The sequence below is a fragment of the Mesocricetus auratus genome, unplaced genomic scaffold (genome assembly GCF_017639785.1).
Source record: "Mesocricetus auratus isolate SY011 unplaced genomic scaffold, BCM_Maur_2.0 Super-Scaffold_100019, whole genome shotgun sequence".
Taxonomy (NCBI): domain Eukaryota; kingdom Metazoa; phylum Chordata; class Mammalia; order Rodentia; family Cricetidae; genus Mesocricetus; species Mesocricetus auratus.
In genome coordinates, this window is record NW_024429200.1 from 10,072,492 (window position 1) to 10,095,038 (window position 22,547).

Here is a 22,547-nt window from a genome sequence, read left to right on the forward strand (position 1 = left end):
TCTGAAATCATGTTTATTTAAAATGTCCCAAACTCTATCCACAAACTTCATGCGATTGCTTTTGAGTTTGTATAGAAGTCGATTCACTGAATGCAAGAGCATGGGTTAACTAGATCACATACAAAATAAAAATTTCAAGCCCAGTTTTGAAAAAGTATTGCTTGGTTTGAGAACAAGCCTTTTTGTTGGCACTGATGTCGGGAGAACAGCACTAAAAAAACATCAAAGACACACACATCCCAACGTATTTCAGGGAACACCCTCTGTCTTTCCGAAAAGCGGCGTGGAAAACCGCGCGCCTAAAAAACGATCATGCAGAAACTTCCTAGTGAAAACTGCGGGTCAGCCCTTCCCAAGCTTGAGACCGGCTGCAGGGACACCCCAGCCCCGCTCCCGCTCCTGTGCCTCCTAAGCTAAGCCTGTGCGCAGCCCCCTTGAGGGATTCATCAACTCCCTCCACCAGGCCCATCTGTCTAAAAGGCTCCGGATTAGAAACCCAGGAGTCCTGTGTGACAAATTTTCACCTTTCGGTGTTAGCCGCCCCTCCCCCTCCAACTCTGTATCCGGGCGTGGTTGGGGTGTCTCCCAGCAGCGGACTCCGGGGTCTGCAACCCGCAAAGACCCCCAGGTATGATGAAGAGGATGCGACCGAGTTTCTTTGTCCGTTTACGGGGTAAATTCGGGTTGATTATAAGATTCTCCAATTCCAATCCCCACCCCAAGTCTACGCCTTTCTCAAAACTCGCGCAGGCTGCTTGTTTGATTGAGACTGTCCATGGTTCTGGCCCTAGGCTAAGGGCTTCTCCGACGTTAGCGCGTGTCTCAGCAGTTGTTGGAGGCGTTGTTAGCCTTGCTGAAAAAAAAAAAACCCAGGCACACAGCATAATTCAGCACAACTAGGTTTTGAGCCCAAGTTGGATCTGAAGCCGAGGCCCTTAAATCTCCATTGCTGCTTTTTATTCAGCAAGATTAATTCTCATGGAGCAATTATGCCATTACAGGCGGTGTGTATTTTTCCAGACTAGTCTCATAGGCAAGTCTGCCATTTACCACCTAAGGGATCTTAAAAAAACTTTCTTAACCTTTTTTTTTTTTAACTATTTTTCCCGCCGGGCAGTGGTGGTGCACGCTTTTAATCCCAGCACTCGGGAGGCAGAGGCAGGTGGATCTCTGTGAGTTCGAGGCCAGGCTGGACCGACAGCCTCCAAAACAATACAGAGAAACCCTGTCTCGAAAAACCAAAAAAAAAAACAAAAACAAAAAACAAAAAACAAAAAACAAAAAAAAAGATTTTTCCCGTCTGTAAAATGAGGCTTTAAAATGTGGCTGCTGTGACGAGCAAGCGAATTAATACGCACAAAGCACATAGGACACAGATCCGCACAAATTAATCGCCGAATTATTATTATTATTATTATTATTATTATTATTATTATTATTATTTTGCCGTAAAAGAGTCACATGCATTTTGTATTCGGAGAAACGTCGGAGGAGTTAGGCAAAAAAAAAAAAAAATTGGTCCAGATGGCACGGTGCTCATCCCGTAGCACAATCTTGCTCCGGGACTGCACGAATTCTAGGCACCTGCTACTTAGGGGGCCTGCTCCCCGGCTCAGCCACAGAAGGCGCTGAGGTCCGGGGACATGGAAGGGTGGGTTCTTAGCGGAACTCCCAGGCTGTGGGTCTGTGCCTTCGTGCAAGGGTCGCAGCATTATGGAGGATCCCGGCTGATCCCCCGCAAAAGCGGTGCGTAGGACATCGGCGGCGGGGATTGACTGTCTGGCGGGGTCCCTGGTGCGCGCGCGCACACGCGCACACACACACACACACACACTCACTCACACACACACACTCACTCACACACATACACACACACGCACTGGTCGGGGCCTCCAGCCCCGGCTCCCCCGCCCGCCGCGCTCCAGGGCGGAGTTTCCTCCTCTGCTTATTGTTCGCGGCCCAGCGCCCGCCCAGCCGCCGCCCCGCCCGCCCCGCCGCCGCTGTGGGCGAGCTCCTGGGGGAGGGGGCGGAGGCCAGCGCGGACGGGACGGGGCGGGAGTCGTCGCTGCAGCGCGCGCAGGGCCGCAGCCGCTCAGACACCGCCCGGGCCGCAGCCACCTTCGCTTCTGGCTCCTGGCTCCGCGCCCCAGCCCAGATCTGCGGCAGGCAGGAGGGACCGCCGGAACGCGACTCGGGAGTTCGCGGCTGTCGCCAGGCCTCCCCGAGCGGCGCCGACGCTCCGGCCACCCAGACGAGCGACCCTGCGCCAGCACCGCAGCCACCTGCTCCGAGTCCCGGGGCGAGGACAACCATGGGCCCCACTCTGGCGCTCTCCCCGCTGCTGCTGCTGCTGCTGCTGCTGCCGCCGTCTCTCTGTGAGACTACTACTGGTGAGTGGACAGCCGCGACTCCGCTGGACCCTTGGTCGTTCCCCTCCACCCCAAGTCAGGCGGGGCTGCCGGGAAGACGGCTGCACCGCGTGGCCGGACCGCTTGCAGCCTCTCCCGCGTGGCCGCACTCGGAGTCCTGACCCTGGTACCATCCACGCCCCCTCAAATTGGAAAAGGGCGCAGGTGCCGGGCCAGATCGTGGATTTGCCTCTAGTCTTCACTCGTGAAGAGTGAGCTGGAGCGCAGGGGCACTTGGTGGGTTTGAGGTTTCGAGAAAGGGGGCAAACTTTGGGTGTTGGGAGGTTCCAGATCTATCGGGTCCACCAGAATGAGATTTACTCTTATTTGTGTTGCGGGAGACCGGGGACTGTATTGCAAGGTCGTTGAAACTAAGCAAACAAACAAACAAACAAACAAAACCAGACTGGAAGTACGTGAAGGAGTACCTGAAGCAGACCGCAAGCAAACCTCTAAGTGCCCATGCATGCAGTATGCTTCTGGTTCCAAGCGCTTTCTAAGTCTGTTTGGGCAGGTGGAATAAATGCACCTTCCATGGTCCCAGAGTCTGGCTCAGTGGGGACCGTTCCTTCATGTTGCCAAAGGACCGGATCCTTTCTCAGAGCATGGCCAGGATGGTGAGCCCCTCCCACCCCTTTGTGCAAACAGAAACTTCTTTCACGAAAGAGGCTCGAGCTTCTTCGTATTACCTTTAAGTACCCATCTCCCATCAGATGCACCTTGGAGACAGTCCCACAGCGTTCTTTCTGAAGGTGGAATGTTACTTTCTGTTTGAGAGGTCAGGCAGTGTCTACAAACATAACTAGAGCAGGTGTCCCAAAGTCCCTGCCAACAGCTGAGATATTCAGCCCAGGGGAGAGGCACGTTTCTAAAACTACGTAGCCTACCCTTCCTGAGCCAGTAGCTGCCGGGAGAAAGTGGGGAGGGGAGGCGTCCCAGGGCCAAAAGTACTGTGTTGACAGCAGGGATAAGGAAGGGACTCTGCCGCCGTCCGCATTAGTGTTGGGGAACTGGATTCTACAGGAGAACAATGAGATGGCCAAGCAATCCTCATCGTGGTGGAGAGGGCCAGTGCTCAGGGAATGAAGGTTTAAGCCTCCTGTGGGTGACCTAGGATGCAACCAGCCTGGCCTGAAAGGGAAGGACACAACCACTGGAAGAAGGGCCTGTGTCCCTGGAGGAAGGGTGATGTGAGGAAGTTGGGACCAGCTTTGAGGGCCGCAATCTGCAGTTTAAACAATCCTTAGGGGTGACAAGTTTATGGAGTATGTTGGCTCTTGAGGCAACCGGAATTCATGGTGGGTCTTCAAATGCAGTCTTGGAGGGAGAATGCCTCAACACCATTCAACAGCCAGATGGTCTAGTTTGTCTGTCGATTCTGGTCTTACAAAAGCCAAGCCGATCTTTCTTGGAGAAGACACAGGCTGTGGGAAAGACCTTGTTAAGGGGAGATGCCTTGGAGCCCCCTGGAGCCATCAATGGACTGCTCCTAGCCTGATCCCTGGACATCAAGGCTGGGGTGTTCTTCTGGCCCATGAGAACTGCCTTGAAGCCATGTTTGCTGTGAAGCCCTCCCCAGACTCTACACAGGGATGGTTCAAAGTCAGAGATCAACACGTGCAAGCAAAAGTGTTCAGAAACCTGTCCTTGTTCATACAGCAAGTCTCTTAGCATCACCGAGGCCCTGGTACCCAAACTGCCACATGTCATTTTTACAGTGTGTGTTAAGATCTTCGGCAGTGTACGGTAGCGAGGAGGGGTTACAGAGATGAGGACCGCAGACTGATTATAATAGTGGTGGTGAATTACATTCAGGGCAGAAAAGGCATGGGGGGCTGGTATTGGGTAGTGGTGGTTTTACACCTTCCTCTAGGCCAGCTCCCTTGCTGCTATCACCAGTAATACCCCAGTCCCACCTGAGCTGTTGGAATTCTGTGGGGAGATGCAAACGCCGTAGGCTTAAAGTTCAGGTCTCTGTGACAAAGGAATTATCCTGACGGGTCTCGAGTTTACCTCCCGAGCTGGTGGCTTGAGCACACCCTAGAGGTAAACAACACGTGTGCTGAGGTCTCCCTTGCTTTTCCTTTGCCTCAGGGCCAGGCAGACCTTTAAACTCCTATCTGTAGGGTAGTATGGGAGAGCAGTAGGGACCTCTATCCGCACTGTGGTGGGATTTCCCGGCTGCCGTGTTCCTTGGATGATGAAGGGAGACCGATTTAGTGCTATCCATCTGACAGCATTTGATGGGTAAGCCCCAGGCAGGGGAAAGGCAGGATGGAAACTCTCAGACTGGCTCCCACACTCGAGTCCCTGTTGTCAAGGTAGTGTACTTCCCAAGTGCCATTCCCCTACTTAAGTGATCACAAACCTGCCTCATGGGCTGTTCTCCTCCGAGCAAGAAGAAGGGCGACGGGCTTGGCACCGTGCCCAACTTACCACTAGCAGCTGCAGCTTGGTGTTGCTGCGGTGAGTTGAGTGTGTGTGTTGCTCCCTGTGCTTGAGGCAACCTGAGCATCGGGAGTGGCTGATGTTGGTGAGTGACTCGGGGCACAGCTGCTTCCTCGAGGCGAGGGGAGGCTGGCTTAGAGAGCCCTGCGTGGCCTGCGGAGAGCTTCCTGGAGTGTTTTCATATGGAGATTTTAAAATGAAAAGGATCTGTTTAGGGTTGGGATCTCTTCCTAGGGCGACTTAAGCTGATTTGAATTGTAGGGTGTAGGGGGGTGCAGGTTGCCGAGATGGGAGCCGCAGGGATGCTATAGTGGAGGGAACCAGCAGCTGGCTGAAAGGATCCAGAGGGGGATGGGGGCAGGGTTTTTCTAGCAGGCACTTAACTGACAGGATTCACTCTGAGGTAAGTATCTGCAGAGTTAGCAGGACACCAAGGGCAGCTTATCTGAAGCAGGGTTGAGAGCGTCCCTCACTGAAGGCTTCAGGTGGAGCATGGCCACCCAGGGATGTACAGACCAGCACCTTAAGAGTCCTCCCGAGGTCACTCTAGGTGTGTAGAATGTGGGCAGAGAGAGCCTGCCTCTCTTCCTGGGGTTCCTTCGTTTGCACTGAGGAGACTACCATTGGAATCCGAGGGGGAGGGGCAAGCGGTTGGAATCTCCCAGGGGGCAGGGGGCTGCTGAATGGGTTATCTTCTGAATTTTTGGAGCCCCGTTGAGCTCCACAACCTGCGACTGTGCCTCTCCACACAGGAATCCAGCTCCTGGGCCAGCCCTGTGTGCTGTGCTGAACAGGTGCCTCTGGCTGTTGACCTGCAGAGGCAATCTAAGCTAACTTGAGTCCTGGGCATGGCTGCCTAGCCAATGGACCCCTTTTCCAGCTGTTGTGCTGGGAACCATTTCCTCCTCCAGCCAGGCTGGAAGGGGCTCTGCACAGCTGGAGACAGGATGAAGTCACCTCTACTACTCCTGTCGGGAGTTGACCTGGAGACCCAGAAGACCTAGGGCTAAGAGCACTTCCCTCTCCGGGCTCTGTTCTTATTCGTGCCTGCAGTGTCTGCTCCGGGCAAGGGCCTCAGTTGGTAGGGTTTCCTGTCACAGCCAGGGACATTGTGGGACAAGTCTTTCAATCTGTATCTCATCCGCTTGTGAGACTGTGAAAGGTCCAAGGAAGCGTCAGGTCTGGGATCACGACTCCTGGGGCCGCAGAAACCCAACTAGGTCATTAAAAAAAGAGAGGTCTCCAGGGCTGGGTGTGGTAGTGCATACCTTTAGTCCTGGCACTCAGAAGTGAGGGGCTCTCAGAGTTCAGGCCAGCCAGCATTGTATAGTGGGACTGTGCCTCAAGAATAAATAAATCTACCTGAAAAGTTTCTACGCCCCATAAGCCTCTCTGCCAATGCAGCAATTTAAATCAGACCAAACCAAAACGAATTAGAAGAGCCCACGTTTAATGGATACAGCATTCCCAGATAACCTTCCAGCCCCCCAGAGAGGAGACAGAAAGAGAGACCAGAAAACTTTTCTGGGGGACAGTTTAAATACCCCATGGGAGTGGTCTTGAGCATCTCTGGGGGAGGGGATCATCATTTGGCATTCTGGGATGCAGCAGGGTTTGGAGGGAGATAGGGGAGGGGTCTTGGGTGGATTCCCTTCCACCAGAACATTCCAGACTCTTTGGGTATATATGGATTCCGTGGGCTGGGGTGAAACTTCCACCATAACTCTATCCAAAAGACGCATTATGGGATGGGGCCGTAGCTCAGTTGGTAGACTGTTTGCCTAGCATGCATGAAGCTCTCAGTCAGTTCCCAGCACTGAATAAGCCCAGCATAGTGGCAAAAGTCTGTGTACATGGGACACTGACACAGGGGGATCAGAAGTTGAAAGTCGTTGGCTTCATAGGGAATTGCAGGTCAGTCTAAGATAGCAAGACCCTATCTCAAAAAACAAAACATCGTAAGGGGCTTCTCATCTACAGGAATGCTTGAGGTACGTAAGATTCCTGTCAGTAGCAGCCCACTGCTAATCAAAGTGCAGTCATCCACTATAACCTACTTAGTTTCCCGATGAGAGGTTCAGACCAAGGGGAGGGGATACTTGCCCAAGTTCTGGGTGCTCCCAAGGGTTTGGCAAGAGACCAGTGTGTGCTGGTATGTTCGGCTGTAGATAACCAGGAACTGAACTCAAGCCTTTTTGGTGCCACTTCTCTGGGGACCCGAGGAATTTAGTGGCGATGGACTAATGTAGCCTTTATTAAACCACATCTTTCCCTTCCTGATTGCCATTAAGGTAAACTGGAGCTTGATGTTACCTGGCAAAGCCATACCAGACAGACTCTCCAAGAACTCTTCAAGTACAGTCAAAATGCTGGCCATCCAAGCTATGGCTGTATGTCAGTGTCTCTAAAGAGTGGCCTCATCCCGAACTTTCTTTTTTGTTGTTGGTTTTGCTTGTTTTTTGAGACAGGGCTTCACTGTAGCCCTGGCTTTCCTGGGACTCACTCTGTAGATCAGGCTGGCCTCGAACTCACAGAGCTCCATCTGCCTCTGCCTCCTGAGTGCTGGGATTAAAGGTGTGCGCCACCACCTCCTGGATCATCTCTGGCCTTCTAACTCTTACCTCCTTGAATTGCAAGCTGCTATATTGCCATCTCTGATATAGCCACTGTGCTAGCCTCTGGGCCACCAGTCCCTCCTCTCCTTCTCCAATCCCTACCCTCTCGGCACATACCACTCGCCACCCTCTCTTCCTTTGTCCCCTTGCCCCCCTCAGGTCAGCCACCTCGCACTTCCCTAGGGCCAGGGTGCAGGGTGGCACCCCGTCCGCCAATTGTCATAGCCGGAAAGCTGCGTGCCTCAACCCAAAGGAAGAGAATTCTGAGGAGGGGCTGAGTGAGGCTCGCATTCAGCCCCAGGTTGGGGTGCAGCAGCCCCAGCAAGAACCGGGTCCCCCAGGATTAGGGCCAACCAGGGGCCCATGGCTGTCTGAGTTCGAACCTCACAACTCTTTGGTCCTGTTCAAGGTTGACGGGCAGTGTTGTGACACAACCCAGGCGTTCTGTGATTCTTAAGAGCACAGGCAATGTCTGAGGTCTCCTTCATGGAGCTCAAACCCACAGAGCTTAGCCTGAACTACAAAGCTCTCAGACTCTCTTAATTGGATTCCTCTGCCACCCTTTGAGAGTAGACCCACTGGTGTCACAGAGTACTGAAGCTGGGCTAGCCCAAGGTTGCCACCGGCTAGCCTCATATTCCGTCCATTCCAGAGAAAGGAAACTGAGGCACCGACACAGTTGGTCGCCTGACCAAGTCTTTCTTCAAACATTCCCAGGCTCCTCGGTTCCCATTTCAAAACTTCTGCTTGAATGTTTTTGGGTTTCAGACAGTTTGCCAGAACTGTCCCGGAGCTCTCCGTGTAGCTGAGGAAGGCTTGATTGTCTCTGCTGCCTCCCCTTCTAGGAGTGTCGCTGTGAGCATGCATTTTACACAGTGGGAGGGACTAACTGCAAAGCTTCATGCATGCCAGGCAAGTGTTCCCAGCTGTTACCTTTCCAAGACATTTAATTCCCGCGCCCCCATTTTCTTACTCTACACAGCTTTCTCCAGCTGCATTCATTACAGGTGATACATTTCTTTCTGTGCCTCTGTCCTGCTACACTGTATTTCATGAGGTAGAGACTCCTGTTAGTGCTGTAGACACAGCATCTAGAATAGTTCCTGGCCCATAGTAGATGCTCAGTAAATTCTTGTTGAGTGAGCGAGCACAGAGCTGATCTGGAGCCTAAAGTCTTATGTGCCAGCTCTGCACTCTCTGCTCCTGACCCGAGTGGAAAAGGGTGAAGGTAGCAGAGAGGAGCTGGCCCTGGATCTTGGAAAAATAGAGAGATGAACACGAGGAGGAACAGGGAGACCCCACAGGAGATGCAGCAGCCTCAGGTGTCCTCTGTGGTCCTCACCCTAAGAATCTTTCAGTGGAGGATTAGGGCTGCTGTTAGAATTTATAAAACCAAAAAGATTGAGCAAGACAGCATCCAAGACAAGTTACATTGCTCTCATGTTGGAAGTTCAGAGCTCTGCAATGACGCTTCTGCCCTCATTCTGCCCTCATCAGCTTCATGGTCCATCATGGTGCCGGGGATTCCACCCATCAAGAAAAACAGAAGGAATATAAGAAAGCTGCTGTCGGTCTTCCTTTGAGGGTATCTCCCCAGAGCTACACATGACTCTACTAAGTACATTTTACTGAACTGAACTGAACTGAACTGAACTGAACTGAACTTAATCTCAAGCTGGTATCTAGCAGCAAGGGAAGCGGGAAAGAGTACTTTCCTTTGGAAAGAGTAACTTTTATTTGGCCAAAAATAAGTAGTTACATTATAAAGAAGGAGAGATGGATACCAGGGTAGGGCTAGCAAATTCCATTGCAGTTTGTGGATGCCTCAGGCTTCTAGTGACCTTTACCAGTCATCCTTCCCTAGCTGCCCCGGGTTCAACTGGAAGGAAAGAGAATTAGTTCCTCCATGGCCTTAAGCTTTGATGCCTCTGACCTAACCCTGCTCAGCACAGTCTGTTTGGAGGATAGGTGTTGGGTATTAAGGGAGAAGTTCCCTTTAAGGCAGAGGAGCCTGCTTCCCCCATCTAGGCTCTTCTGCCCTCAGCTAGGCCACTGAGCCAGTTGTACTGAAATGTTCCATGAGCTGCAGCGAGGGTGAGCACAGGGAGGACCTGGGTTCCCACACTGGTCTTGGAATAGGATAGGAATACCCCCCCCACAACTCTCAGGGGCTCCCTCCTCACCTTTTTTCAGGTCCTCCTGAAGCCACAGGTGTGTTGACCCTGGGAGCCCCCAAAGTTATTCCTGTTCCACTATTCAATGTGGTCTGAGCCCTCATGGCCCCTCTTCTACCTAGCTGATAGTTTCTCGGCCAGCCCTGCTGCAAACCAGCCGGCTCCCATGCCACTTTCCGCTAGGCGCTTCCTTCCTGGTGTCATCCCACACTACCAGACTCCAGCTCCCTTTCCCAGTGATGCCAACTGCCATCCAAGCGTGATATGTGTTGGACTTTCAGCCTCAGTTCAACGTTTTCATCCTCTGGGGTGGGGTGGGGCCTAGAGGCTGGAGAGGTTGCAGCCTCCCTCCTGAGATCCAAGGGGAGGCTTATTTTCTTACAAAGCAGAGAAGTGGGAGGAAGGGAAGAAGACAGTCTGAAGTACTCACAGGTCTCTGCCCCCCCCAACCCCTCGTGCACAGGAGGGGTAGCATTGCATGCCTCAGTTTACCCAAATGGGAAGCCAGGGCTAACACCATCTGGGGCTGTGCTTGTACTTTCACACTGCATAAAGCAAGCTGCTCACCAATCTGTTTGTAAAGAACGTTAGTGGCCCCTCAAGATTTTAATGGGTTCTCAGAGAATGTTTGGTCAGTGAGTCCAATACTTGTTCTACCAATAAAAGGGAAACCACGATACAAAAGTTGGGGAATTGCCATGTACTGTTTCCCTTCATTGAAGCACAGCACCAGCTACAATCTCTCTCTTTTTTGAGGGGGTGGGGTAGGATTCAAGATGGGTTTCCCTTTGTAGCCTTGGCTGTCCTGGAACTTTCTATAGACTAGGCTGGCCTCAAATGCAGCGATCCACCTGCCTTTGCCTCTGAGTGCTGGGACTAAAGGTCAACACCACCATGGCTGGTTCTAAATATAGTCTCTTACGTTTCCATTCCTACTGACCTGAATGGCCCAGCACACATCTTATATTCTAGCTTTGAACAGAACATTTTTGTTTCTTTTTAAGAGAACATGTACCTTGCTGGTGGGGTGAGAACATGCATTAACATTTTGTGAAGCCCTCACGCTCCCTTAGGATACTTGGGATAGGTAGTGTTCCCACTTGCCCAGACTGACAGGCTGTCTTGGGATGTGGGACATTCAGTGTAAGTTCCAGACAATCTGTCTTTACCAAGTCATCAGTGAAAACACCAAGTACTGAGCTAGGTGTGGTTGAGCAAGAATTGGGAAAAATGAAAATGAAACCCCAGAGGCCTCCTCTTCAAGAGGGTTTCTAGGAAGTCATGTGGGAGTTTGTGGCTTATGAAGTTGCTTGAACCAGGTACCTGGGAACAGGTTAAGAAGGCTTGGAGCATTCCCTGGATGTTATCCAGGCTTACTCCTTAGACAGAGGTGGCCAGTGCTACTAAAAGAAGTAGGGTCTGGGGACTGGGGGCTGGGGATACAGTTCAGTTGGTAGCGCGTTTGCTGGTAACAAAAGCCCTAGGTTTGATCTTCACTATATAAGACCAACAGCATATCCTCCTTGGTGAAAGGAGCGTGCACTTGTAGTCCCAGCACTGGGGGAGTGGAAGCAGGAGAATCAGAAGCTGCAGAGATAGCTCAACGGTTAAGAGCACTGACTGTTCTTCCAGAGGACCGGGGTTCAATTCCCAGCACTCAGTTGGCAGCTCACACCTATCCGTTAATACCCAGATCTGACACCCTCACCCAGACATACATGCAGGCAAAACACCAAATTAAAAAAATTCAAAGTCACCTTTGACTACAGAGAGTTTGAGGCGTGCCTAATCTACACATGACCTTGTCATTAAAACAAACAAACAAAACAAAACCGTATTTCTGATGCTTGATCTTTCAAGTTCATTGCCTGCAAACAGTTTTCTGTTGCCCCTGCCTCCGGTTTCCCTCGCTTGCCTTCTATCCCAATTCCTGCAACGCCTCCTGTCCCAGGTGTCAGGGGAGGAGACATTCTGGAGGACATGCTGTTGGCTTCACAGCCCACAGGAGCTCTAACCAGCCGGTTAAGCACATCTCTGGCTAAGCCAAACAGCAGCCGCAGGGAGCGGCGTCCACTGGCTGGCATTTGCTTTCCTGGCAGCAGTTGTCCCTTAAGCCCCTGTTCCGAGTGAGGCAATGAGCTAGGAGAGCCCCTTGCTCAAGCAGGCTGAGTCCCCTCCCCGGCCCAAGCGCAAACAAAGTGCAGTGTCCCTGCTGTCTCCCCTGCCTGTTGGGTCACAGTCCAGCTTGGAGCACCCCACAAACCTTCTCCTCATTAGAAGGTTACCCACCTCTGGCTTTACAATGCTTATTTGTGGTTTCAGGGGGCCTAAGGCCCTGGAGAGCTTGTGCTGTGGCTCGTAGTCTGTTCCCCTTCTCCTGGGCTTCCTGGGGTGGGGGTACACACTTTACCCTCAGGCCCTGGAAGAACCCGGGAGGTCTGTATACACACAGAACATTCACAACGATGGGTTCCAGGACACCTTAGGACAGTCACAGATACGTGCGAGCCGCAGCTCTCTCTGGGCCGTCTAACTCCAGCTATGGCTCTGCGTGTGTTGTGGGGGTGTATGTGGAGGTGGGGCGTGGGAGGCAGATATCCGAACTGCCGGGCCGGGAGAAAGAGAAGACTGCTGTACTCGCAGAAGACCCTGTTCCTCCTGGATGTGCAGCCTGGAGCGGCTGGCCTCGGTTTTTCTCACCTGCAAAGAAGAAACCGACTGAGCAGCTCTTAGGGACATCTTTTCAGTTCACTTTACCTCAGGAGCATCTGTGTTGATGTCCTGAGGTCCTGTGATGCCTTCAGGGAAAGTGTCTTCAGGGCAGTGGCCTGCTCAGGACAGTCTGGGATGCTGCCAACTTTGTATCACAGTGGAGGACATGGGAGCTTTCCCATAGTGTCATGGAAGCCTCCCTCCTCCTCATAGTGGGTCAGATGGGTTCCTTCTCCAGTCGCCCAGTAGCTAGAAGAGGCAGGGTCTGGGGCTGGCAGCCCAGGGCTACGCATGTTCCGCAGGCAAGGATAAATAGCTGATTGAACCTCGGGCTTTCTAGAAAAGTGACTCTGTCCATCTGTTGCCTGTCTAACTTGTTGGGGTGAGATCAAGTGGCACCCAGGGTCCCCTAGCTCTGACATGACTGAGATGCAGAGGAAAGATAATGCTGGGGATAGGGCCCGGGGTTTGTGCATTCCTGATACGGGTGACGGATGAACGTCAAGCATCTATCACTGGGCTGTGTTCATAGCTCTGTATCCTGGATTTTAGCATTGTAGACTTGGCCACAGCCTGCTCAGTAGCTTACTCAACTGTCTGAAGGATGGGTATCAATTCCTCTGCCTGGGTAACTTTGGGCCTCTCACCCTGGCCCAGCAGGGACCAGGCTCAGAGGCATGACGAGACAAGCCGTGGACTGACTTGTGCTGTTGATCACTCTGGAATGAAGGAATCTTGCCGTGGAACTATCTACACTGTCTCCACTTTGCAAATGGTCACTCAAGATGGGAGAATGGTGGGGACTTGCCCAATCATAGCCCTTGTTTGCGATTGCCCTTAGTGTCCTCGAACAACTGAGCAGTGGAATAAGCCTGACCTCCATATGTAGGCTCTGCAGCTACTTGCAGGGAATGCAAGAGTATAAATGCAAGAGAGCAGAGACAGGGGTGAGTATGGCAGTGTGTGCCCGGGATTCTGGAAAGGGACAGAACCTTCCCCACTGCACCCCTGTTGAACCACAAGGCAAACTTCAAAAGTAAGGTCATGTGATCTAAGCCAGCATGACCCTTTCCATGACTTGGAAGCTTCAGCAGGAACATTCAACACAGCTCCCAGTTCTTGGGAAAGGTAGAGTGTAAAAACAGTCCCTGTCTTGTGCTTGCATGTGTGTGTGCATGTGTGTGTGTGTGCATGTGTGTGTATTTACTGTGGCCATGTCCTCTGTGTGATGTCATTAAATCTCAGTAATCTTAAGGGAATGAGCATGTGTTGTTGGGAAACCTGGTTTCCAGGAGTTGCCTGGATTCTTGGCTCGCATCCTAGGCTGAACCTGTAGAAAGTGAGCTTCCCTGACTGCCTCTGATGTTCTAGTAAGTTAGGCCTTGGCTCTGAAAGGAGCCAGCCCTAAGTGGCTTAGTTATAGCCTCTGAGTTGGTTTCCAGCTCCGAAGAAGTCCAGACCTTGTGCCCTCTGGAAGATGGTCACACTGTCTCCTCCTAGGTCCAGCAGAGGAGTTAGGTCCTGGAATGTTGGCTTTCTTTTTTGCTTTGGGAGCAAACCGTTGAGGTGCTGAAGAAGGGGAAGTCTTAGCAAGTGTTCCCCCACCCACCCTGCTCCCAGCGCAGGGGTGAGAAAGGTTTAACAGTGAGGATTATTTTGCAGCAAGACGCTCATGGGTATCTTTCCTGGACAAGCACTGCAGCACCGAACACACAAAGCTGGGAACTCTGGAAAGCTACACTTGTGGCCACTTGTGGTCACGACCTCTGGCTTCCACCTGTTGAAAGGCGGTCATTCCCTGGGAAATTCACAGGCTCCATTTCACAGACAGAACATTCGGTCTGGTTCCCAGAGGTGACTGTCCCACAGCTGGGGGTGCAGGACTTCCCTCTGGCTTCATGCCCTTATTTGTGTCGGGCCAAGAGTGGAGGCTGGTCTCTGGCAGAGGGTTCCAGGATCCTCTCTGCAAAGCTGTACACATCTGGCTATCTTCACGGGAGGGGGAGGTGGCGTGGGAATAATGATAATGCGCCCCCTCAGAAAAATATTTACCGAGGTTGTTTTTGAACTCAACTGTGAAGGGAAGAGTGGAGAGCCAATGTGTGAGCATGCCCGAGGTCTCATACTAGGCTGTGCTGGGAGGAGGGCGGTGCCGGGCCACAGAGCCCCACACGTCCGTCTCAAAGTGCGGCTGAAGAAGAGTGTAGCCCTTCAGCTCTCCCAGAGTTCGAGTCCAGCTTCCTCACCCAGCCACCAAGTCTGTAGTCGGCATCTCCTCATAAACAAGGGAAACAAGATAATAAAGCAAGGGTCTGACTGACTCAGGAAGGCTCTGTGTCTGGCCAATATGAGAACCACCAATGTTAGTAACTGTTGGTGGCTAAGTTTAAGAGGTAGGCTTTATTTTGTTTTAATTTTTTTTAGGACAGGGTTTCTCCATATAACAGCTCTGGCTGCCCTAGAACTTGCTCTTAGACCACGGTGGCCTCAAACTCGCAGAGACCCTCCTTCCTCTGCCTCCTGAGTGCTGGTAATTAGAGACGAGCGCCACTACCATCTTGCAAGAGGTAGGCTTTGTAATAGGTGGATATGTAGGAAATTCCACTCTGTGTGTGTGTGTGTGTGTGTGTGTGTGTGTGTGTAAGAGAGAGAGAGTGAGAGAGAGAGAGAGAGAGAGAGAGAGAGAGAGAGGGAGAGCGCATCCACACCTGTGTCTTTGTGTCCCAATGGTGTCCCAGGGTATATCAGTGTATATCAGTATATTACCACTGCCCAGCCTGGGCCCAGCACTGGTACCCCCATTTCGCAGTAGGGTGTTGGAGCCTGGATTCCTGTTTGGCTCCTCCTGCTTCCAGTCTCTGGATTTGAGAGTCTTTCAATGTTTTCCTCAAGGTGCATACATTTTCTTTTTTAATGTTCATTTTGTCCCAAGGAGGATAGATACTTCTTGTCAGACAGGAAATCTAGGTTCCGAGAGGCCCCTCCCTGCCCACATAGATCACAGGCCTCCCTTGCTCTCTCTGAGGTGGGCCATTGAAACAGGATAAAGGGCTCCTTCAGGAACTGCTTTTCCAGGTGCTGTCTTACGTTGTGGCTTTGTTGTGTTGGCAGGTGAGGGGGTGGGGGCACGGCAGCTGTCCTCACCGCTGTCCCTGCCCACCACTGGCAGTGAGCAGGCTGCTCCTGGGCAACCTTCCCAGACCAACTGACCGGGATTCACATGGCCAGCAGCAGGCCAAGGGATTAGGAGGCCCTGGGAAGGTGCTGTTGTGGGAGACTAATGGCTCATTCCTCCTCAGGAAGAGCCCAGCCCCTTTTCTGGGTGGTAGGGCAGGCTGGCATCCTTAGATGAAGCTTGCAGTAGAGGCAAAGCAGCTGGGCACCTTGTTAGGGGCAGCTGTGACTGGTAGGGGACGAGCCAAAGACAGCAGCTGTGGGCAGTCTCACAGGTAGCAGCAGGACAGAGCTGGGCACGGAGGGCATGCCAGGCTCTCCTCTTACCCGCCTCCCAATCACAGAGTGTTTCTAAGACTCTTGTTGAGGGTTCAAGAGTAGAGCTGGGGTGAGGTCTGGACCTTGACCTCCCCAAGAGGCGCTGAGAAGCACCAAGTATGGCTGGATATTGCCCATGTGGGGCCTCAAGGGACAGGAGATGGTTGAGCCTAGCTAGCTAGTCCTTACCCCTCCAGAGCCTTATGTGGAAACTGAGGGTTGCTCAGCCTCAGAGTCCACCTTAGAGTAGGACGCTGGCTCCAGAGAGCTCTTCTCTGTCCCTGCCGTTGAGTGACAGCCAGAGGGTGTGAGGCAGAGCTGACCACATAGAGAAGCAGGACTCTGGGTGGGAATGCCTGGAGCTGGGACCCAGTGTGCATGGGAACCCCTTGTACAGGCCTTCCTGCAGTCTACCGGGCCTCTGCCTCAAGTGCGCACACATGCTCACGGTCATAGCCCGCAGTGTGCATGGCCCTGCTGTTCATAGTGGCCTGAAGAAAACTGGAAACTGTGGAACCACCCATCAGCAGCAGGATTGTTATCAAACTCGGGGGCTACAACATGGTTCACAAGCCAGGTCCGCTCACCTGTCTTTAATAAGCCAGTTAAAACTGGAGGGCAGAGCCGGGCGGTGGTGGCGCACGCCTTTAATCCCAGCACTCGGGAGGCAGAGACAGGCGGATCTCTGCGAGTTCCAGGACAGCCAGGGCTACAACCCTGTCTCAAAAAACTAGAAACAAAAAGTGGGAGGCAGAGAAAGAATTTATTCAGTGTGGCCATGTTTGGAAACAGGGACAACGAGATATGACACACTACCAAGTCTGTCTTTGGAGTTCTGAAGTGAAGGGACAGAAATATGCACATCTAAGCCATACTGGCCAAGGTGTGGTCCCACCCACTACTGACTCATGGCTGGGTTTCAGTCCCACCCTGCAAGGTGGTCTGATAAATTGTTGAACTAAGAGAAATTTCTTCCAAGGAGACGAGTTCCCCCTGGCTGGTGCCTTGTCCTTCTCCGAGCATAAGCTTCCTGGGGAATTCCCATTTCTTTGGGAGTCCATTGTTTGAGCAGTCTGATAGATTGAGAGACAAGTCTGTCTTTAGTCTACCTTAGTCTCTGTCAGGCCCTTTCAGAATACTTACATATGAGAGGGGTCTGCATCCTCGCAATGAGAGTCAAGGGTCGACAGCCACGAACCAACCATGAGATGCCGAGTGGTGAGGGTGAGTGGTATCGGTGGGAAATTCACAATAGCCGAATGGAGCTGGAGATGTAGTCTGGTCATAAAATGGAGAGGGAATACGGGGCTTGTAGACGGACAGTTTCTGTCCCACCTGGTCCCACAACCGCTCTGCCCCAACTAAACACAAAAGACTTACTGAGTATAAACTGTTGGCCAATAGCTAGGGCTTCTTATTGGCCAGCTCTGTCTTAATTATTAACTCATTCCTATTAATCTGTGTATTGCCACGAGGCTGTGGGTTACCCGTAACCCAGCATGTTACTCCTGGGGCAGCAGGGCGTCTCTCCATGGCCTCTCTCTGCCTCTTCTCCCCAGCCTCCTCCTCATTTGGTAGCCCCACGTAGGCTTCTTGCCTGACTATTGGACAATCAGTGTTTTATTCACAAATCAATAAGAGAAATACATATAGAGAGGGACATCCCCCATCACAGGGCAGACCTATTAAACAAGACGTCCTATATCACAGTTTGCTTTGTGAGATGTGATGTGTGCTTTTAATCCCCCGCCTCTCGTGTGTCTGTGTGTGTGTGTGTGTGTGTGTGTGTGTGCGCGCGTGCACGTGTGTGCACAAGTGCGCATGCTCATGTGTGTGGGGATGGACATGCCAAGGTGTGAACCCCGACATCTCTCCCAGTTATCCAATGTTATCGTTAGGCAGTGGGACACATCACACTGCGTACCCAGCTGCCCACCTTCTCTCAGAGGTAGCCCCTCCACCCTGCAGGAGAGGAAGTGTTGTCACCGGTCCCTTGTAAGACAGGCAGGCCAAGTGGATCGATCACTTCTTAGTCAAAGCCTCTCATCCCCAAATTGTCCACTGAAGTCGAATCCCTGTCTCTGTCACCCAAAAGTTCTCATGAACATGGGAGAAACAGGAACCTGGCTTGGGAAGAAATTCAGGTAAGTAGGCAGGCTGCTTGTAGTGGGATATTAGTGTGTGGAGAGCGCCTTGCCCTTGGTGGCTTCAAGAACACTGGAAGGTTGGGAGAGCTGGTCCAGATGTGAGGACGACACCTCCTGCGCTAGCCAGGTCTGGATGACTGAAGCTCCGTTGACATTTCCTAGAAGAGGTCTTGCTTACCAGTTAATGTGACACAGAAATCCAGGAAGCCAGGGGCCTTGGTGAGACAGTTTGTATGCGTGTGCAGGTGTGTCTTAGAGTCTTCCCTCATACAATGCATCCTGAGCGCTGCCTTCCCTCCCTGCACTCCTCCCTGGATCCACCTCTCCTCTGCTCCCCTTCAGAAAAGAGCAGGCAGAGCTTGGGGAACCCCTCGGGAGAGGGGAGGAAGGACTGTGGGAGCCAGAGGAGTGGAGGACACCACAAGAAAAGGGTCCACAGAATCCGCTAAGCTGGGCTCCCAGGGGCTCCCTGGAGCTGAAGAGGATCATGAGTCCGCACTCGGTCCTCTGCATACATGCTGTCTTTGTTTAGCTTGGGGTTTCTGTGGGACTCCTAACAGTGGGGGGGGGTCTCTGACTCTCACCTGTCCATGGGACCCTGCCTCACTCAGCCTTGATATGAGTGGGACAGTTTTTAAGACGAAGAGGAAGAGGCTGTTGTGAGTCCGCTCCAGGACCCACACCACCGGGTTCCAGTCACCTATTCTCATAGGAAGGGCGGGGAGATGGAAGACAAGTTAGGTGCAGTGACCTGGCGGGTCCTGGCTGACTGTCCCTGATGCCAGCTGGCACTGATGTCGCCTTGAGAGCTAAGGTGTGCGGCACTTGTTGGCACCTGGAATCCTCTGGGTGTCAGCTGGGACAGTGCTGTGCAGGTGGCGAGACTTCAGGGATGGCCGGAGACCCTTCCAGCTAAGCGGTGGGGAGCGGTGGTGTTGGTAACAGTCGCACAGAGGGGAGGAATCCTGTAAGGTTACATCACGACACTCGGAGGTCTGTTGCTGAGCTGTAGAACCTTAGGTTTGTAAATTAATTTTGACTTTTTCTTTTGAGTGGGTGAGAGGCTGGTTGTTTGCTCAGGAGTTGTGTGTATTTTTCTGTTTGCACTGCGAGACCTTGGCTTTGCTTCAAATAGCAGGCGTACGAGTGGCCCTGAGGGGCTCTAGGGAAATCACAGAGCAGGGTTTGTAGCTGGGTGAAAGCACGGGCTTCAATTCCCAGACCCAGGAGAAATCCCAAAGGTCTGCCAGCAACTACTTTGCTGTGTGGAGTTGTAAATAAAGTTTTATTGTGATACAGCCATGCTTTAATTAATTGACAGTATCATCTCTGATTGCCTTTAGGCTCACCCTGGCAGAGTTGAGTGTTTGCAACAAAGACTTTGGGACTTACAGAAACATACTCCGTCCTCTTTTGCCCATGGAGTGTGTCACCTGAGCATCGAAGCAGGCAGCCCTTGAAGCCTTACCTAAAAGTCCAGGGTGGCTCAGAGCAGTGGCTGTGTAAAAGTTGACTTAACCTGTGTATTGTGCAGCGTTACACAGTACCATGCCAGGAAACCGCTCACATTCTCAGGGACCTTGGAAACCATCTGCCCACTTCACAGATGTGCCTGGGTTTTAGGGTCAGAGGCAGTGCGTTGGTGTGTGTGTGTGTGTGTGTGTGTGTGTGTGTGTGTGTGTGTGTGTGTGTGTGTGTGTGTCCTTTGATCCCACCAACCCGGGAGGACTGCAGTGGATCCAGCTTGGTCTCTGTCCCCTGGCCTTTCATTCCTCCCATAGAGGGGACAGCCTGGAGTGTTGAGTTAGAGTTGAGAAGGAAGGAGAGGCCAAGTGAGTGTCCGGGTGGAGTCCAGTCCCGCTGCCTTCCTGCCTGCCTTCCACACGCCCTCTTCCTGGGGCATTCTTTCCAATTTCCTTTCCTGCTATTAATAGTGGAGTCAGTCCCAGGTCTGGGAGCAGCCGGGAACAGGAGGAAGCCGGCCCTCATGGAGCGTTCAAGCAGCACCCACCTCTCCTTGGGGAGGCGGCTGACAGGGCCTTCTGCTCCATCCTCCACCCTGCTGGGGCAGCCACCCCACGCCAATGTAGCCTTTCCTCCCAGCTCTCCCTTGTCCTCCATCCCCTCCCCTCCTTGGGTAGAAAGCTGACGTTCTAGCTACAGACCCAACTCATTTGCAGAGTCGTCTTTGGTACCTGTAGAAGGTTGGCGCTAGGACCCCGCCCCTCCTCCACTCTGTGGAGTCACGTGTCACGTGGCGTAGCATTTGCTTTGCACACAGCCTGCGTGGATCCTTCCCTATGCTTCAAGTCACCCAGACTCAGGGCCGTTCGTGTTGCTTCATCACTGGGGTTGGAAGTCTGTCTGTCTTTCTTCGCTTTAGATTGATTTTATGTGCCGGCATGGATGCGCATCCTGCGCGTGTCTGGTGCCCCTGGAGGTTAGAACTGGAGTTAGAGATGGTTGTGAGTCACCTTGTGGGTACTGGGAACCGAACCCAGGGCCACTGCAAGGGCAGCAAGTGGTCTTAATCACTGAGCCATCTCCAGCCCCGCCTGACTCGAGAGGGCTGACCATAGACCCACGTCACTCACGTAGACTGAAGTCTAGCATCTATTTTTCTCTTTAGTCGCTCTGGGTTGGACTAGTCCACCATCATGGGCCCCATCTTCTCCATTCCCCCCTTTCCAGGCCATCCTACCCGTACACTTTCCCCTCCAACTTCTAAGCAACTGACCTCTAGAGCAGAGGCATACTGGCCGACTGCGTTCATCTTACACTGATGCACCGTGCTTTACTTTGGCACAGAATGCTACCCAGCAATCACGTTGTTTGTCTAGTACAATGCTTCTGAGAGTGTGGTCTTCTGGCCAGTAGCATCAGTCAGTGGGGACCCGAGGAGCAGGCAGATTGTCACACTCAATCCATTTCTCCCATGGCCGCTGTACCCACTGGTATTTTGAAAAAACCCTCCTGGAGTTTTGACTGGCTAAGGGCTTGAGAACTACTCTTGTAGTAGGTTTTTTTGTTTGTTTGGGGTGATGACTACCCCAAAATTCAGCATTGAATTCTCTGTAAAGCTAAGCAATATTTTCCGCATCTATCCCTAAGGATGCATTTTGGCAATTTAAAAAAAATTTTTTTTTGGTCTTTCAAGACAGGGTTTCTCTGTGGCTTTGGAGGCTGTCCTGAAACTAGCTCTTGTAGACCAGGCTGGTCTCGAACTCACAGAGATCCGCCTGCCTCTGCCTCCCGAGTGCTGGGATTAAAGGCGTGTGCCACCACCACCCAGCTAAATTTTGAATTTTATAATCAAGTAAGTGTTCTTTTTGCTTGCCTTTGGGACATGGTCTCTCTATGTAGCCTAAGTGGACCTTAATCTGAGTCCTACTGTTGCAGCCTAGTGATGCTGGTCGGGACACTGGGAGCTTGCTATTGTGCTGTCTTTCAAATAAGGAGTCTTCTTGACTTACTTTTTATTGAATTAATACTTATAAATGTAAACGTAGTCCCCTCATGTTTCTGTTCTATCACACACAGTCACAACTTATTTATTACAAACTCAGTTGATAAGCATTTGTTTCTTGTCTATATGGGGCCAATGTAAAAACAGACTTTTATGGCCTCTCTAGGGTAAGCATCACATTGTACGATCAAAAGTTACAGGTTGAGAGATTTGTGCATGCCTGGCCTTACTTGATAGCACAGTACTGTTTTGTGAAGTATTTGGGCCAGTTCTCACTAGTCCATATGCTTTTCAAGAGAGGCCAGCTCTTCAGTCTTAGAGCTAACCTCATCAACAATACCACCATCATTTTGAGCGGTCTTTGCATCAAATTCCTTTGTACCTGTGTCAGAACTTGGTTCTGGGTTGCAAAGAGAATTTACTTTTGTGCTGTCTTCTCTCCTTTATTTACATTCTGGCTACCGGTTGTCTGGCTTTACGAGTTTTACTGCTTTGGAGGGGAGGAAGTGACAAACCCTCCTTTTATTTTGCATTTCCTTAGCGTTTCTTGATGTAAAGGGGTTATATGTGCCTTTTTCCCCCTGTGAAATTTCTTGTGTTGGTGGCTTTCTGTTGTAAGGAAATACTCAAGAAAAACAGCTTAAAGGAAGCAATGTTTATTTCTGCTCACAGTTTCAGAGGGGTCCATAGTCACTTGGCTCTGTGAGTCTGAGATGGTAGTGAGGCAGAACTTGAGAGAGGAGAGAGGAGACTTGACAGGACACACCCCTGATCACCTGGTGACCTGTTTGATCTGGGAACCAAGCATCCAACACAAGCCTTTGGGGGGGGGGGAGATTGTCTGAAGCATGGTGTCTGTACACGTCTTTTCTATCGGGTTTCCTTTTAGAGACCTTGGAGGAGGGTGACTGGACTCTTTGGAATCCTTAGGGATTTGTTCTTTCTTTCCTTAGGATTCACCTCCATCAGAACCCATTCCTGGGTACTTGTCCTGAAGCAGTGATTGCTGAGAAGTCTCAAATGGCTCATGTTTGGCTGTCAGGGGACTTTCAGGCAGATCCCTCATTTAGCTGGTTTCTGTCGTT

The 22,547-nt window shown here is 51.8% G+C and overlaps 1 protein-coding gene across 1 annotated transcript in view; it reads left to right on the top strand.

The window, feature by feature from the left end:
* The first annotated feature begins 1,643 nt into the window (after positions 1-1,643).
* The window catches only part of Podxl (podocalyxin like), a 41,236-nt gene continuing 20,332 nt past the window's right edge, over positions 1,644-22,547 (top strand). Inside the window, exons 1-2 of the mRNA XM_013125539.2 lie at positions 1,644-1,746; positions 1,926-2,390. Coding sequence (XP_012980993.1) covers positions 1,644-1,746; positions 1,926-2,390 — 568 coding nt within the window. The remainder of the gene's footprint in view (positions 1,747-1,925; positions 2,391-22,547) is intronic.